This window comes from Motacilla alba, chromosome 6 (genome assembly GCF_015832195.1).
Source record: "Motacilla alba alba isolate MOTALB_02 chromosome 6, Motacilla_alba_V1.0_pri, whole genome shotgun sequence".
NCBI lineage: Eukaryota > Metazoa > Chordata > Aves > Passeriformes > Motacillidae > Motacilla > Motacilla alba.
The window spans coordinates 18,335,319-18,349,927 of record NC_052021.1 but is presented as its reverse complement, the minus strand read 5'-3'; the positions used below and the strand labels follow the sequence as shown (position 1 = coordinate 18,349,927).

Below are 14,609 nucleotides of genomic sequence, written 5' to 3'. Positions count from 1 at the left end.
GCAGGGTTCAGCTGACCACACTGAATTCAACCCAATTTTTTTCTGTGTTTCTCTGAAATGCTCCAATACTTCTTTCTGCATGTAATAGACAAACCCTGTATGGGCACTGAAAAAAGAAATAGAGCAACAAATAGTGCATCTCACCCCTTATACTGGCCATAACCTGGAGGAGAGATCCCCAAACTGATGCCCACTACTCCTGAGGATGCTGGGTGTGACTTTTGAATAAAAAGGCTTGATACAAACACAAGTAATTTTTAGCACAACTCTCCTTTCTCTGTGCTGTGCCTGCAGTGCCTGTACACCAAAGAGGAAATAAGTGCCAATTGCACAAGCGGCTCTGATAACTGCTTAACACAGGTATTTTCCTTCTCTCTAAGCCACAGGCAACATGTGCCATCAATTACCATCATCTGGAGTAGGCAGGCTGCCCTTTTCCTCTTCACTTGGTGCAAGGAAAATTTGGTGATGAGAAGCCAGCTTTGGTTTTGCATCCACCCCAAAACCTTCTGAACAGCTGTGAGAAAGAGGAAAAAAAGAAAAAAAAGGAGGGCAGGTAAGGAAACCAGACAGAACAGACTAAGAACAGTGAAGGAGCTACAGGTGTTTCTGCACATCCAGTCCTACTTGATTAATTTAACAGATGAGTATTTTCAGGTTTGGAGCTTATACCAGTCATGTAACACAAAGAGCACAAGATCCATTCACACTTCTATATATACTTTAAATGTACCCACACACAAATGACTGCTGGATCAGAAAAAAACTCTCACTAAATTACCCCATGCAGATGTCTCAGAGAATGGCCACCTACATGATTTGGGAGTGATCCTAGCCCACATCCCAGGAAAATTTCCAGATGCTCATTTTCCTGATGGGCTTATGAGCCAGCTCCAAGCTTGTTAACTGCAGTTATTACTCTGAAGTGAGTAGGCTGCTGGAAATGCTGGATCCAGCTCAATCTCAGCTTCTAGTGATTCCCCAGACTGGATATTGCCTAAGTTATGTGACATCTCCCCCTCTGCACCCACTTCCATAGGCACAGCACAAATACAAAGAAACATAATAAGAACACTTGTACCTGCCCGAGTTCAGTTGGCAAAGGCAGTACATCAGGCAGATGACAAAATTACTATTTGAGTTGTAAGTTGCAAAAATAATGTCCCACTGCTCTTGCAGAACAATGAGAGTATTCAGGACATTAAACTGTTCAGGCAGTGATTGTTGTGGTCTGGATAAGCAGTATAGGATGGCTCTGTTTAAGCAGCTGTACAGGGCACTGAGGAAAACTTCCTTTTGAGAAACAGAGCTTTCTAAGACCTGTAAAAAGACAAAACAGCAGTTTACTTGGCTTGCTCAAACTTTCTCCCCAAGGATTCACTCCTCCCATTTCATTTAAGCTGTTGGAAACTTATTTCAGCAAAATTCCCCTGAGCTACATGTTACATAATAATTCTATTTTTCTGTATTTCTGCTGAAGTCCCCGTAAGTGTGGAAGAGATTAATTTATCCCAGTTCAGCAATGTGTACATAGCCAACAGACAGTGTCACAAAAGAGTTAACTATCCTTTCTTTATACTGCATCATCTCTCTCTAATTATAATTTACAGCTGTTATGTTCTCATGCAAAAAAACAGGAATAAAAAACAATCACCACAATCACCAAATGGATTACAGCCATCTTCTTCAGAATTGCAGTATCGTGACCTCAGTGTAAAAAACCAGCATGTTACAGCATGTTGATAAAAGCTGGGGAGAAAAAAAAGTGACTCACACACATAATCTGTTTGGCAATGAAGATCAGGATTTGCTTGGGGTCAGCTACAAACATTCTGCTGCTCAGTTTCTCAACCAACTTCTGAACAAAATAAGCAATATTCATCATGGATAGGGGTGCAGCTGATTCTGAAGTACCATGAGGATCAGTGCTCGCTGGAAAGGACATAAGAGGGTTGATTATTGCAGAACAAGAGGAAATGAAAAAAAAAGTGAAATGTGAGATTACCAGAACTGAGAAGGAACAGTCTCATGCCATAATATCTCAGAGGTGGGACATGTCTAAGAAGACTCTAAGTATAGCAGAAACACCTTACTCAGACTGGAAATGACAGCTCCATCTTAGGGATGGAACCAGTCTCACTAAAATGCTGTAATGAAGAATTGGTTTAACTAACAACTCAGAAAGGAGAGCAGTAACAACTAAGTTAATGGGGCTGTTTCCAGAAGTATTTAATAATAAACCTAGTTTTCATCCTACATACTCCCTTTCTAATATTCAGAATATCTTTTCAAAAATAAAAAAGGAAGATGCTCTCCAAAAAAAAAAAAAAAAAAAAAATTACAATAACTTATGCAAACTGGCTTGCAGTAAGATAGAATGGACAGTGGACCCTGCTGAGCTGGACTGTCATTCTAGCTATTGTTTCCAAACCTTTCTAACAATGACACCTACATGCTAAATATCAGTTAACATGATATTTAAACAATAGTTAAGCAATCTGATTCTCACCACTCACCTCTTGGCCTCGTTTTCCCCTCGCCTTGGCTGGTAACCTGAAAGACATCCATAGCAGACAGCAGAACTTTTGTCTGAAAAAGTCTCCTCTGCTCACTGGTGGCATCTTCTGGAGAAGCCTATACAGTGATGGCATACATATTAGTACAGCAGGAAAACAGGAAATCTGACTCAGCTTCACGTTCAGCAAGAGTGCATATGTGAACAGCTACTGGACAACAGATGAGATGGCAGAACTTCATTCCCAGCTGGAAAACAAGGAAATCTTACATAGGACTACACCATCTAGCTGACAGCCAGCACAGTCACCCTCTGCACAGTGAACAGAATCAAGGTTTTGTAAAAGGACAGAATTTGGCTCACAGGTGGTTTCCAAGAGGTCTTGTGCTCAGGGACATGGAGCTCCATTAGCAGGCCCAGGATTCAGACAACCAGAAATCCAAACTCCATTTTAACTCTACCAAACCTCAGGATAGTATATATAAACCTGTAGGGAGCTGGTGCTCCACAAGAGGATTTACAATTGCAGTCAAGCTTATGTTTATTACTATTCGTATTACTAAGCTGAGTCTGCATCAGAACTCACACCTGGGACACCTGCACTATTGACAATGTGGAGCTGAATCCTAAACTTTTCATTTCCCCTTTCTTCACACTACTCTGATTCTCTAGAGTTCTTTGAGTAGTTGAAATCTATAATCAGTCTCAGCTGCTACAGCTTGTATTAATCTGTACTTACAGTGGAGACAGGGTTTTTTTGTTTATTTGAGAACTGAGATTTTGTTATCTCAAAAATCAGTACACAGGATGCTCCATGTGACATTTTCTGTTCTCAGCTAATTCAAGGCATGCCCTAATGACAAGCAGGTATTACTAAGGAAAAGGATTTTTTTCACACTTTTCTTCAATATTGAATGTTGCCTGAAAAATGTCTTTTCTGTTTTCCAGGGACAGCATTTTCTTAGTTCACATTAATGCAGAGGAATTAGAGAAGTCCTTTCCTTTAGTCACTGTTAGCACTTTTGTTACTAGGTCGCTAGAAGGGTTTGTCCTGTCCTTCCACCCCCAGTGCAAGGTAGAACAGCAAAGCCTGCTGATGAGATAAACCTCAAGAAGCAGCTCAAGGGGATGTCCTTGTTTGCTTGCTGGGATGTTGAGAAGACTGTCCATCAGGAGGACTCGCACAAAATCCCACACTTGTTTCTTGGCAGGGTGTGGTAGGAGTGGGAGAGAGGAGGGATCAGCACAGCCTTTCCCTTCGGCAATGGCTGGACCATCAGGGGTCAAAAGGCCTTCAGACCCACCCTGTGAAAGCAGATAGCAATACATTTTCACTCAGTCTGCTGTACATTGATTTTTTTTTCCTCCTAGTGACTCATCTCTGGTCAGAAGGGCTTTTGCTGGTTCCTGTACACATACCTTGGGTGGTCCTGAACGAAAAGCAAGCGTAGCCAAAGTTTTCAAGAAGTCGGGACAGTGCCACACGGGGTCCTGTGTATAACTGTGATAGACCAAGCACAGAAACTCGATAACATTCCCTGGATAGGCAATCGCCCAGGAGGCCTCTGCATCTGCAATAGGCTGAACAGACAGATGTGCATCTGGTCAAGGCAGCATTCCTCTCATTCATAAAAGCTTATCTTTGTTCCTCTTTAGGTATTCCTAAGCAAATGTGACACAGCCACAAAAGTCAGACAAGGCACCAGTGGCCAATCCCACGTTGCAGACTGAAGATCCACCCAACCAGAAAGGCAACATATCAGCATCAAGAATAAAAAACTGAGTACTCTTGTGGGCAAGATCTATCTCTGGTCCCTCTCAAACATGAGCCCATCACATCCTGTGCTACATGACCAGGGCAGTAGCTGTTGTGCCCCTTGGCAGTCCCTGTTCAGTATTGCCCTCTGAGAGCAGAGCAGGACTAGGGATTACAGCATCTGTCACACCGGGGCTCTTTATTCAGCCCTTCACACTGCACTGTCCTTGCAAGGAAACACTTACCTTGTCCACAGTGAATCGAACCATTTCCAGCAGTAACACAGCTGCCTCTGCACACAACCCAAATTTGAGGACATCCTCTCTAAGGTGGTGCTGCAGGATCCACTGCAACATAGACTCAAGATCTTTCTACACAGGAGGAAAGAGATTTCATTAAGAGATGGGAATTGTACATGATACATCAAGAACAATGCCTGCTCTCTCTACATCAGAACAAAACCAACATGTGTCTGCCTCCAGCAGCTCCTTCCTCTCCTATTAAATTTATAACATTTAACGCCTGCATGAAAAAGGTTGTTCTGAACATAAATTTTCTTAAATAAAAGTTAATTAACCTAATTTTAAAAATATGAATAGTTTTTATTATTACAAATCCCAAGTAGGGTTAACATACCTGAGAATACTCTCATGGAAAAGGGCATAAAATGTCAAAAGAGTAATGCAATAGCAGCTTCAGGTGCTTGTCTGCTTTTTTTTTTTTTTTTCCATACCTTGACTCCTTCAGGGGGTTCAGACTGTGGAGTTGCCAGAAAGAGCTCTGCCACAACCAAGTAGATCTCAGGGATGTGAACATGATCAGACAGACATCTTTGCAATACAGAAAATCCAAAAATCAAGAAGGAGCCATTGTCAGGCACCAGAGGATGACTTTTCAAATTATCTTTAAAGGAAAAGAAAATGAAAGTGTCTAAAAATAAACGTCATACCAGCAGAAGGATTACTGACACAACTCTACCCTCATTTGTCTCTATCCCAGAACACAGTAGTCTGCTAGGCTGCAGTATCAACAGTTTAAAAAACACCCCCAGACTAACAGATCATAATTTTTACCACAATTACTTTTGTTACAGGGCTTTCTCCCTGAATTATTCTTCTTCCTTTCTCCTCCCTTTCTCAGAACCCCAGGTCTAATTATCAAAAAGCAGGCTGAACAAATCTTTAAGAAACAAAAGGTTTCAGAGCACAAGTTGACATCTGAACACCTTACAGGCTTATCAAGTAGCCTGATTTTGTGCAAAACAAAAAGGCCCATCTAATCAGAATTGCTAATTACCTGCAAGGGAGAAGTACTACTTTCCAATTTTCAGTACAGAAATTCTGAAGTACCAGGACAAGCTTGCCTTAGAAAGTAATTTAAACTCTCGGTCCACTGATTCACTGGGAATCCTTCTATCACGTACACAGTGATCTTCTACCACTGAGCTGGATCAAGGCAGTGTTTTGGGAACATTAAACCAACACATACCCATGAGAATGTTCAACCCTGCAGAGCTGTTTTCCAGCCAACGCCCAGCCACTATCCCCTCCTTGAATTTGTTCAGCAGCAAACGATCGTGGAGGAAGCACAGAAGCAGTTTGATTCCCAGGACAACTGTGCTGAAGTGCAGGTAGCTCTGTGTGAACAGCAGAAACCAGTCTGGCCCCAGTGCCAAAAATGTCTTTTCTTTTTCCCTAGGAATAACAGGTAAATGAAAACACATGGAAGAAAACATGATGGAAGACAAAGGAGATATTATTTTAAATTATCTTGAAGGGATTTAGAACCTCATGCTTCTCTAAGAAAAAAAAAAATCTCATTAAAGGTGTACCACAACAGATAATCACAAAGATGTAACAACAGGCTCATCCACACAGCTGAAGTTATTCAATTCCTGCTACGTCTAACCTTGTATTACTGTCAGGATAAACAGTTCATTAATATGAAGCCCATTCTGAGAGTGTGTATCAATAACTGAGGCAAACTACATCACAGACTAGATCTTTCAAGCTATGAAATTCAAAATTCTGGTTTAAGTTTTCAAGTCTAAGATGTGAGATCTAATGAAAATGCAGAATTACAGCTCCCAGCACTATGAAATTTGCCGTTCTATTATGAGAGGTAGAATTATAATAATGGCATTCTCCTGGTTACGATAGAGCGGTGCAAGTAATCCCACATTAGACTGATTTTCAGAGACAGATAGGATTTCTTCAACCCCTGCTATGCAGCAGAAGTATCAATATCCATGTCCCCCTTTCACTGTATTTTCTGAAAACATGAGACTTTTTCCAAAAGGGATATCAGATGTGTGATCAGACCACACAGCTGTGTGAATGCCAGATAAATCACTGACAAAAAAGTCTCACTGAATCGAGTCTGCTCTTACTTAGTAGTTGTTGAAATTCAAATATTATCAGTGTGTTTAGTCCTGGTTAAGCACCAGGAAGATGAAAAATCTGGGAGACAGAGACACTTAACCTCCTAAACATTTCTACTTACTCAGAGGACAGGTGAGGTTTGTCTGAGCGTATTACATCTAACAGCATCTTCAGTAGCTGGTTTCGAAGACAGATTGTCTTTCCAGATGTTTGGTTTAAGGCTACAAATATCAGAAAGCAATAAAGAGTAAAGAAGAGACAAAAGATGTTCCATTGCTTTGATGAACAATTTTCTTTGCACCCAATTAGCCCCATAGAAGTACTTATAGCTGGTTTTTGCAGAGTAAGAAGATGTGGACATCAAATTTTAGACATAAGGATTCCTGCTAACGTAAGAAATAACCAGTGCTTACATTGCCCAAGTCCTCTCTTTAGAGTTATTTAAAACTTATTCAGACTGCATGTTGAACAATATCTCAGAGGAAGCAATCTCAGGTTAACTAGAGAGAGAAATGTAAACAGGCAATCTGACTTGTACTGCCTAGCTGAGATGTCTATATACAAACTGCAGTTACCACTGTCACCTTAATATGATCTGTTGTTTAAAGGTGCAGTAACAATAAAGCCTCAACTGAAAGATCCCAGTGAAAGAGCCAAATGACTGGATGCTCCTCCATGTGAACCTGACAAATACACAGCTACTTTAAGAGGTGCAGAGCTCTGCTTTATTTGCTACAACTGTGAGTGTAGTAAAGGCTTCAAAGAAAATCCAGGATTCCCATTGAAATTTTATTTCTTGTAGCAGCCCAGTAGGTTGGTTTGGGGGCAACTTCAATTTAATGTCCTTCCTCTCTCTGTATATCTGAAATCCAGCATTGTGTTGGCTCTGGACAATGCAGCAAAAGTACTGCTGGTTAATTAGCAGAGAGAGAACAGAGGGTCACCTCAGTGCAGCCTGTCCCTCTCCATATGAAGAAATTCATTTTTTGCCTCTTCCTGCCACAGAAGGCAGAAGCACTAATGTTGCAATTAGGGTTCATCAGGTCCTGGGGAAGGAGGGAAATACTGTAGTTAAACTATCACAACACATATCCCAAAGGCAGCCCCTCACCTTCAGTGGGCCTCTCAGCCACACTATCCAGGTAAATCTGATTCTCATCCACAGAAGAAGGTTTCAAGGTGTAAACGAGGAACAATCCAATCCTTGAAGAGAAAAAGTGAAGCATTGTGGTCAACAGAAAGATATTAATTTACTTACCTGGAGATTGTATGTAAAGCTGCATACTGGCTAACATGACTTAAGAACCACCACCATTAGAAACTCTAGCCTCTTCAGAGATAGGATGAAAACTTCATAAACTAGGAAATAAAAGGTCACAGACCATGCTGTGTTGAAAGGCACCCACAAGGATCATCAAAGACCGACTCCTGGCCCTCAGCAGGACAATCCAAGAGTCACACCTGTGCCTGAGAGTATTGTCCAAACACTTCTTAATCTCTATCAGCCTTGGTTCTGTCACCGCTTCCCTGGGGACCCTGTTCCAGTACCTGGCCACCCTCTGGGGGAAGAAATTTTTTCTAATATCCAACCTAAACCTCCCCTGACAACTTCAGGCCATTCCCTCAGGTCCTGTCATTGTCGCCCCAAAGCAGAGATCAGGGCCTGTCCCTCCTCGTCCCCTCACGAGGAAATTGTAACTGCAGTGAGGTCTGTCCTCAGTCTCCTCTTGTCCAGGCTGAACAGACCAAGTGACCTCAGCTGCTCCTCATCTGGCTTCCCCTCAAGGCTTGCCATCTTTGTGACCCTTCTTTGGATGCTCTCTAACAGCTTATCTTTCTTATATTGTGATGACTGAAACTATCTACAAATCAAAGTAAAATATATTCCGTCATGGAAACATTTTCTCTATCTACTTTAAAGGTCTTTCACCAAGAGGAAAGGAACACTGAGTAAAGCACTCAGTTTGTATGAAAGATTCTGAGCAGCCTGTGGCATTCTAATTTCACTGTTATCACTACTTGGTTTCCAAGCATATAGAGGAGAACCAAGAAACCTTAGCAGGTCCACTGTGAGGAGGACTGGCAACCTTTTTTCACCTGTAATTTGCTTTGACACATTACTTGGTTCTAAGGATAGAAAGATAAATGTGATCTATACACATTTAGTGAAAGCACACAATCTCTTCCTGCCCACTAGAAGGATATTTCTTAAGGGACAGAACACCAGTTGTTCTGCAGGAATAGCCCACACAGAAACTCCCTCTAGCAGTCCAAATCTGGGACCAGCAGAAACTCCAGAACCTCTCAGTGCTGCTGAGAGCCTGTTGCAGTCTCTGCTGTCCTGGGGCTAGAAGGACAGGGACAGAGTGCTGTCTCTGTCCACTCTCAGCATTTGTGGGCCTGAGAACTAACCATATTACCATGGAATAATAAATCATGATTATTTAAGAAAAAAATGCTCATTCAGACTCCTTACAACATGACAAATTTGATACATTAAATCCACAACTCTCACCTGTCTCACCCCATATATGAAAAAAAACCAGACTAATTCCTACAAGCCCAGGGTAGGAATATAGATAGCATATATCCAGGAGCATACAGTCACAAAAGAGCTGGAAAACACCAAGTTCATGTATTAGCTTACTCCACAGTTAACTATCAGAGGTGCTCATACTCTCCAACAGAGCAAAAGGCAGAGTCCACAGATTTGTCATGCGACTCTGTTTTTATATTTTATTAAAAACAGAGCTTTAGAAATAGAGCTTCCATCTGTGCAGTGCATTTCCCTGGGAATTAGGTGGCTGTAGACATCACTATGTGGACCTTCCTCAGTTGATATGCTGTGGGTTGATACAATTAGGCTGGGAATATAAAATGAAGCAGTGCTTACATTCTGTGAAGAGCAAACAAGGATTTAAATGCTATGCTTCATGAAATCCTGACTAACATAACTGATTGAAATTCAGGAACAAAAAGGATTGTTACTGGGACATAAGCCAAACCAACAGGATTAGGTACACAGTTCTTTGGGGCCAAATTGTAATACTGTAGTGATACTTTAGGGACAAGGCTTTAATGAAACCAAATATTAAGTACATATTTGGGTAAATCCAGTCATACTTACAAAACTGTCTGTGTCACCATTATAACAGGAATCACCCAATTCACCTTCACACAAATATAAGGTTGGAGGGAATGAAAAAAATTTTTCATCAGTTTTTCACCAGGGGATCCTGCAGTTGCCAAAGATCTGGTGTTCTACCAAAGACAAGGTGAGGGAAGCTCTCCTGTCAAGCTCTCTCCAACACTAGCAGAAGTATAGCTCATCTGCAATCTGAGAAAAGCTATAGACCTTGAGGGTTACCTGAGAATATCCCTTGTATTAAAGCATCCTTGCAAGAGATGGGACAGGATAGTGCAGGCCACAGTGATCTTGGAGCTGCTGATTTCAGGATCATTGAAAAGGAAAACAAGCTTGGGTACCATTTGCACCTGGTAGGCCATTGCAATATTCTGACATGCATCTCTGTAAAAAAAGCACAGGGACTATTAAAAGCTTCTACTGGAAATGACCACATTTGCAGAGTTTCAGCTTAAAGGATTCTCAGGTTGCACTCATACTTTGCACTTTTGTTTTCTAACACTGTCTTTATAACATTTCAAACACTGTCAGAGAAATTGAACACGTGTCAGTGATGGAGATCAGAAGACAACTTTGTGTGTTCCACTCTTCTCCTCTGCCCTCTCCCTCAGAAACTGCTGTATTCCAACAAGTTCAAAGAAAACATTATTGCATTTTCAAGCAGTGAGTTCGTAGCAAAAAATGCTATTCCTGTAAAACTTAGCAAGGGGAACCAGACAGCTCTGCACACTCTGCACAGAGCTTTCTGCTACCAAAAAGCAGGAATCTAGCTTTACTCAGTGCCTCTGCCATGCTTTGTCTCTTCAGATACATTTAGCTCCAGTCCAGATGATTAAGAATATTGATAAAAGGGTTGTGTTTTGATTTTAAGCACAACTTCAATAATATATTTTTAAAATTATTTCATAGTCGATTCAAATATTAAGATTTCCCCTCCCCAGCAGATATTTGCAATGCAAACTTGCATTGTACAGCAGTGGTTCCACATGAACCAGGTAACCAGATATCTTTTCCCAGACTGGCCCTGATCAAATTACTAACTCCAGGCTTGAAAGAGCAATACATGAATGATTCAGTCCCAGAATCCTCTGATTCCAACTGGGATTAGACCTTTCATATTCACTTCAGAGTTCCAGCTTTAGGTTACAGATGAGTTTGTCCCACAGGTTTCTGATTCAAACAAAAGTTTATACCTGGAGGACTGCAAGATCTCTACAAGATGGGAAAGAAGAACATGGTCAAGATTTTCTGGTGCTTTCATCCAAAGCTGAAAAACAAAGGAAAGCAGATTATAATCCTTTGATAATCCAACTTCTGCTCTTACTGCTCTTCTGAGCTGTGAGAACAGCAGCTGCATCAGAGAAACAGTTAAAACTAGTTTGGGGAGGGGAACATCATGAACTTTGAGTGTTTCTGTAATGCAGCCTGCAGGCCCTGGGAAGTCCAGGCCCTGGGAAGTCCCTGCTAGTGCAGGGAGCTGTAGCTCCAGTTCTAGCCCTGAGGAGCAGACCATCTGGGAGTGTTCCTGCAGACCTGGGGGGCCCACAGTGTGAAAAAACACAACAAACAAATATTGGATTCAGGAGATGCTATGAACAAACCAAATCTTGTACTATAAAGCCATCTTTAATACGGCCAAAGCCACAGAGTAACATAAACAGTTTTACCTCAAAGTTGCAGAGAACATACTGGAATGCACTATAATTCTTGATGACAGAAGACTCAAAGCCCAGCTCAGCAGTGCCCACTAGGGAGAATATTAACTGTAAAATCCTGTTGTTTAGCAGCTGAGTTTTCCTCTTCAATAGGTAGCTCAGCAACTGAAAAGAGAAGACTGAATAAGTATCTGCCAAGTATAAATCTGCATTTAATTCAAGACCAACAGATAGTTTAATCAGATGTAGCAGTCATGCATGCATGCATTTTGCATAAGCATCATGAAGAAAATGAAGATTTCAGTCCAGACATAAAATTTCATGCTGGAAGTCTAAGGATGAATTTTTGAAGGAGCTTGGCAACACTGTGGCATTGAACAGGAGGAAAATATGTGCCATATTATGTTGAATGTAATTTTAAAAAAGCAACAGACAAGTACAACTGTAAATAACCACAGTAGGTGTTCTATGCTATTCTTCATGGGTGTATTCTTAATTACTTACAGGTGGTGTTAATTTAAAAAATACTAATTTTTACCTCCCCAAATGAAAAACATTAGTGAAACATTGCCAGTTTCTCAACTGAGCCTACCTTTGATTATCCAACAATTTCTCCATACTGTGAGAAGAAAGTTCAGAAAGCCATTACATTTTGAGCAAGTTGGGAAGAATAGAGATTAATTTGAAAATACTTATCAAGACACATTTATTACTTGTCTGTTAAAAAAAGCTTCACTGTATTGCAATGTAATGATCAGGAACATGGAGAGAACACCATGTAGCAAAAAATCAAAAGGAACAGCTCATACACAATACAAAGACATGCATTGACCTACAAGAAAGGATTGGGCAAGCAATATCTAAGTAGGATAAATATATTCACATAAATAGTGATCAATTTATGAACAATTTGCATGTTGGGAAAATGGAAAGCTTATAATAAATCATTAATGAAACCCTAATGTTGAGGGTCTTGTTTGGAACCTTCTGCATTAAAGAGTCTTCTCTGTTCCTTCAGAGTTCTCGGCTTCACCTACGCAGCACAAAGTAAATGATACTAAACTGAAACTTCATCCTTGACCCTCAATCCATCCAATATTACATATAGGATTTACATACAACCAAAATCTTTAATCTGCATAGCTTTCAGGTTTAAAGATTAATTTGGGACAGACCTAATCAATGCAATTCAGGCAGCACTTATTTATATCAGCACAATTCCTCATACACAGTGAAGACTGAGCCATAGGAATTCATTGTCAGCCCTACACTGGGCAGTCTGTAAAGAGGAATCTTAGGCTGGATGAGCTAAGGGGTGGAAGAAAAGCTGCCTGAGAAGTGGTCTTTTGTATGTGGGATCAAGTGTGTTGGTAAAAGGTGAAGAGTGGGTCAGTTACAAATCTGCTGCTCTGGTTTATTTAGTTTATTAAATCATGTCTGACCAAGAGGCATCTGTCCTCACATTTCCTTCAGCAGAAAACTGTTACAGAGGTTTCCAGGAACTGTAAGCACAGGATGTAGAGCACCATCCTATATCCCCCTCCTAACTTATTAAGTTCCAACCACCAGTGGCCACAGTTTAGATATGTTTGGTTCATCCCCAAGATGATAGATTTGGGGATAAATATCTACAAGGGAAAGACTATAACCAGAATGAATGAACAAAAGTGTGCCTACCTGGTATCCATGGATGTGCCTCATCAGTTTTTCACTCAAGGGGCTACTGTTGAGGATGGAGTTCAGGACTTTGACAGCTGCATACATGGTGTGATCATCACGGGCCTTAGCAATGAGACCCAGGAGAATGGCAGGGCCTCCAATAAAGTTCAGACTGGTAGCTGCTGGGGAGGACTGGAACACTCTTACCCCTAGGAAATCGCAGTGTTACTCTACCAGGAAGTTACACAGACAATCTATTATTGGACAGAATAAAGCTCCACTCTTAAAAGAATATTAAGCATTAAGACAAGTGCATTTACCATATTGGCCCACAGCAACTGACCCAATAGTCCGCAAGGAACCTGAGAGGTGTCCAGCAATATTCTTAGCTAGGAATATTGGAGTTGAACTGTCCCGAGAATTAATCCCAATCTAAAACAGATAAAAGGCACTTTAGTAAAAACTTTGGTAGTACCAGGGGCACTAAAAAATGCATGCTCTAATACTTTAAATTATTTTACTAATTTTAGACTATGAAAACCATCTTTGTTCATAAAAATGTTGATTTTCAGGACAAATAGTCACCTACCAACAGCATCCTACAATGCCACTACTTTCACATATCAATAGACCTGGTATTAGAAAGAACAATTGAATAGCATGTGAAAAGTCCCTGTGAAGGCATTAAGAAAACACAGACTGAAACAAATTATCATAAAACCTGAAAATTATGGCTTCTGTTCCTGTTTCAAAGAATGCTTTTAACATTGTGCTCACACTGTCCAATCTATTCCTCTCCATAGGTGAAAATTAACCTATGAGTAGAACAAAGTTAAGGAATGGAAAAAGAAGTTAAAAAAAATAAATCTCTGAAGGTACACAGGCAAGACAAAGTCAGAAATTTGGCTCTAGGAAACTGATTAGAAGCCAGAGAAAACTTGCTTAAGAAAGGGAAATTTGTGACCTCTTTGGCAATCAGCCGACCATCCACTTCATTGTAGGAGCTCTTTATATCTTGGACTGTGGTGAGAGACGAGCACACGGCATTGATTCCAAAAGAAATCTTATCTTCTGCCACCAGAGGTGCGATGATCCGATCACTGCACTGGTCCTCACCTAAAACAAGAAAGACTGTGAATGCCTGAAGGAACTTCACTGTTCAATATGCAAGACAGGAGAGAGGCAGGTGAAAAATAACTGGAAGAAACTGATGTTTAGGAAATAATTTTACTTTGTCTTGACTACAACCAGGAAAAAGCATTCACCCTTTGCATCAGGGCGTGGCAGCTTGCATCACATGGCTGTGTCCACTGGTAACTGCTTTGCCTTGGTTCTGTATTCTCTCATAACATCTCATGAAGCTCAGAAATGTACATAATAAACCTCTCTCTCTGTCCACACGGCATAAACAAATTTTCTGGACATAGAAAATATTTCAGAGGCCTTCTGTTTCTGAGAACTTTATGGGAGTACTCAAAGCAAAGATTTGTGTGGAAGG

General features: G+C 40.8%; 1 protein-coding gene across 10 annotated transcripts in view; it reads right to left on the bottom strand.

Annotated features, from left to right (window-relative positions):
* The window catches only part of WDFY4 (WDFY family member 4), a 116,203-nt gene that overhangs the window by 63,650 nt on the left and 37,944 nt on the right, over nucleotides 1–14,609 (bottom strand). For 9 of the 10 annotated variants that reach the window (XR_005257347.1, XR_005257349.1, XR_005257348.1 and 6 more), the window contains exons 21-37: nucleotides 14,076–14,227; nucleotides 13,432–13,543; nucleotides 13,130–13,320; nucleotides 11,465–11,617; nucleotides 10,991–11,064; nucleotides 10,020–10,181; nucleotides 7,764–7,855; nucleotides 6,774–6,873; nucleotides 5,760–5,965; nucleotides 5,005–5,174; nucleotides 4,517–4,642; nucleotides 3,935–4,096; nucleotides 3,623–3,820; nucleotides 2,517–2,634; nucleotides 1,775–1,932; nucleotides 1,082–1,320; nucleotides 408–517 (exon numbers count right to left, since the gene is read on the bottom strand). Coding sequence is in view for 7 of the 10 variants with exons in the window: in XM_038140373.1 (XP_037996301.1) it covers nucleotides 408–517; nucleotides 1,082–1,320; nucleotides 1,775–1,932; nucleotides 2,517–2,634; nucleotides 3,623–3,820; nucleotides 3,935–4,096; nucleotides 4,517–4,642; nucleotides 5,005–5,174; nucleotides 5,760–5,965; nucleotides 6,774–6,873; nucleotides 7,764–7,855; nucleotides 10,020–10,181; nucleotides 10,991–11,064; nucleotides 11,465–11,617; nucleotides 13,130–13,320; nucleotides 13,432–13,543; nucleotides 14,076–14,227 (2,523 nt within the window). In the remaining 3 variants the exon portion in view is untranslated. Of the gene's footprint in view, nucleotides 1–407; nucleotides 518–1,081; nucleotides 1,321–1,774; nucleotides 1,933–2,516; nucleotides 2,635–3,622; nucleotides 3,821–3,934; nucleotides 4,097–4,516; nucleotides 4,643–5,004; nucleotides 5,175–5,759; nucleotides 5,966–6,773; nucleotides 6,874–7,763; nucleotides 7,856–10,019; nucleotides 10,182–10,990; nucleotides 11,065–11,464; nucleotides 11,618–13,129; nucleotides 13,342–13,431; nucleotides 13,544–14,075; nucleotides 14,228–14,609 lie in introns of those variants that run through there. The other variant, XM_038140379.1, reaches the window with a different exon arrangement.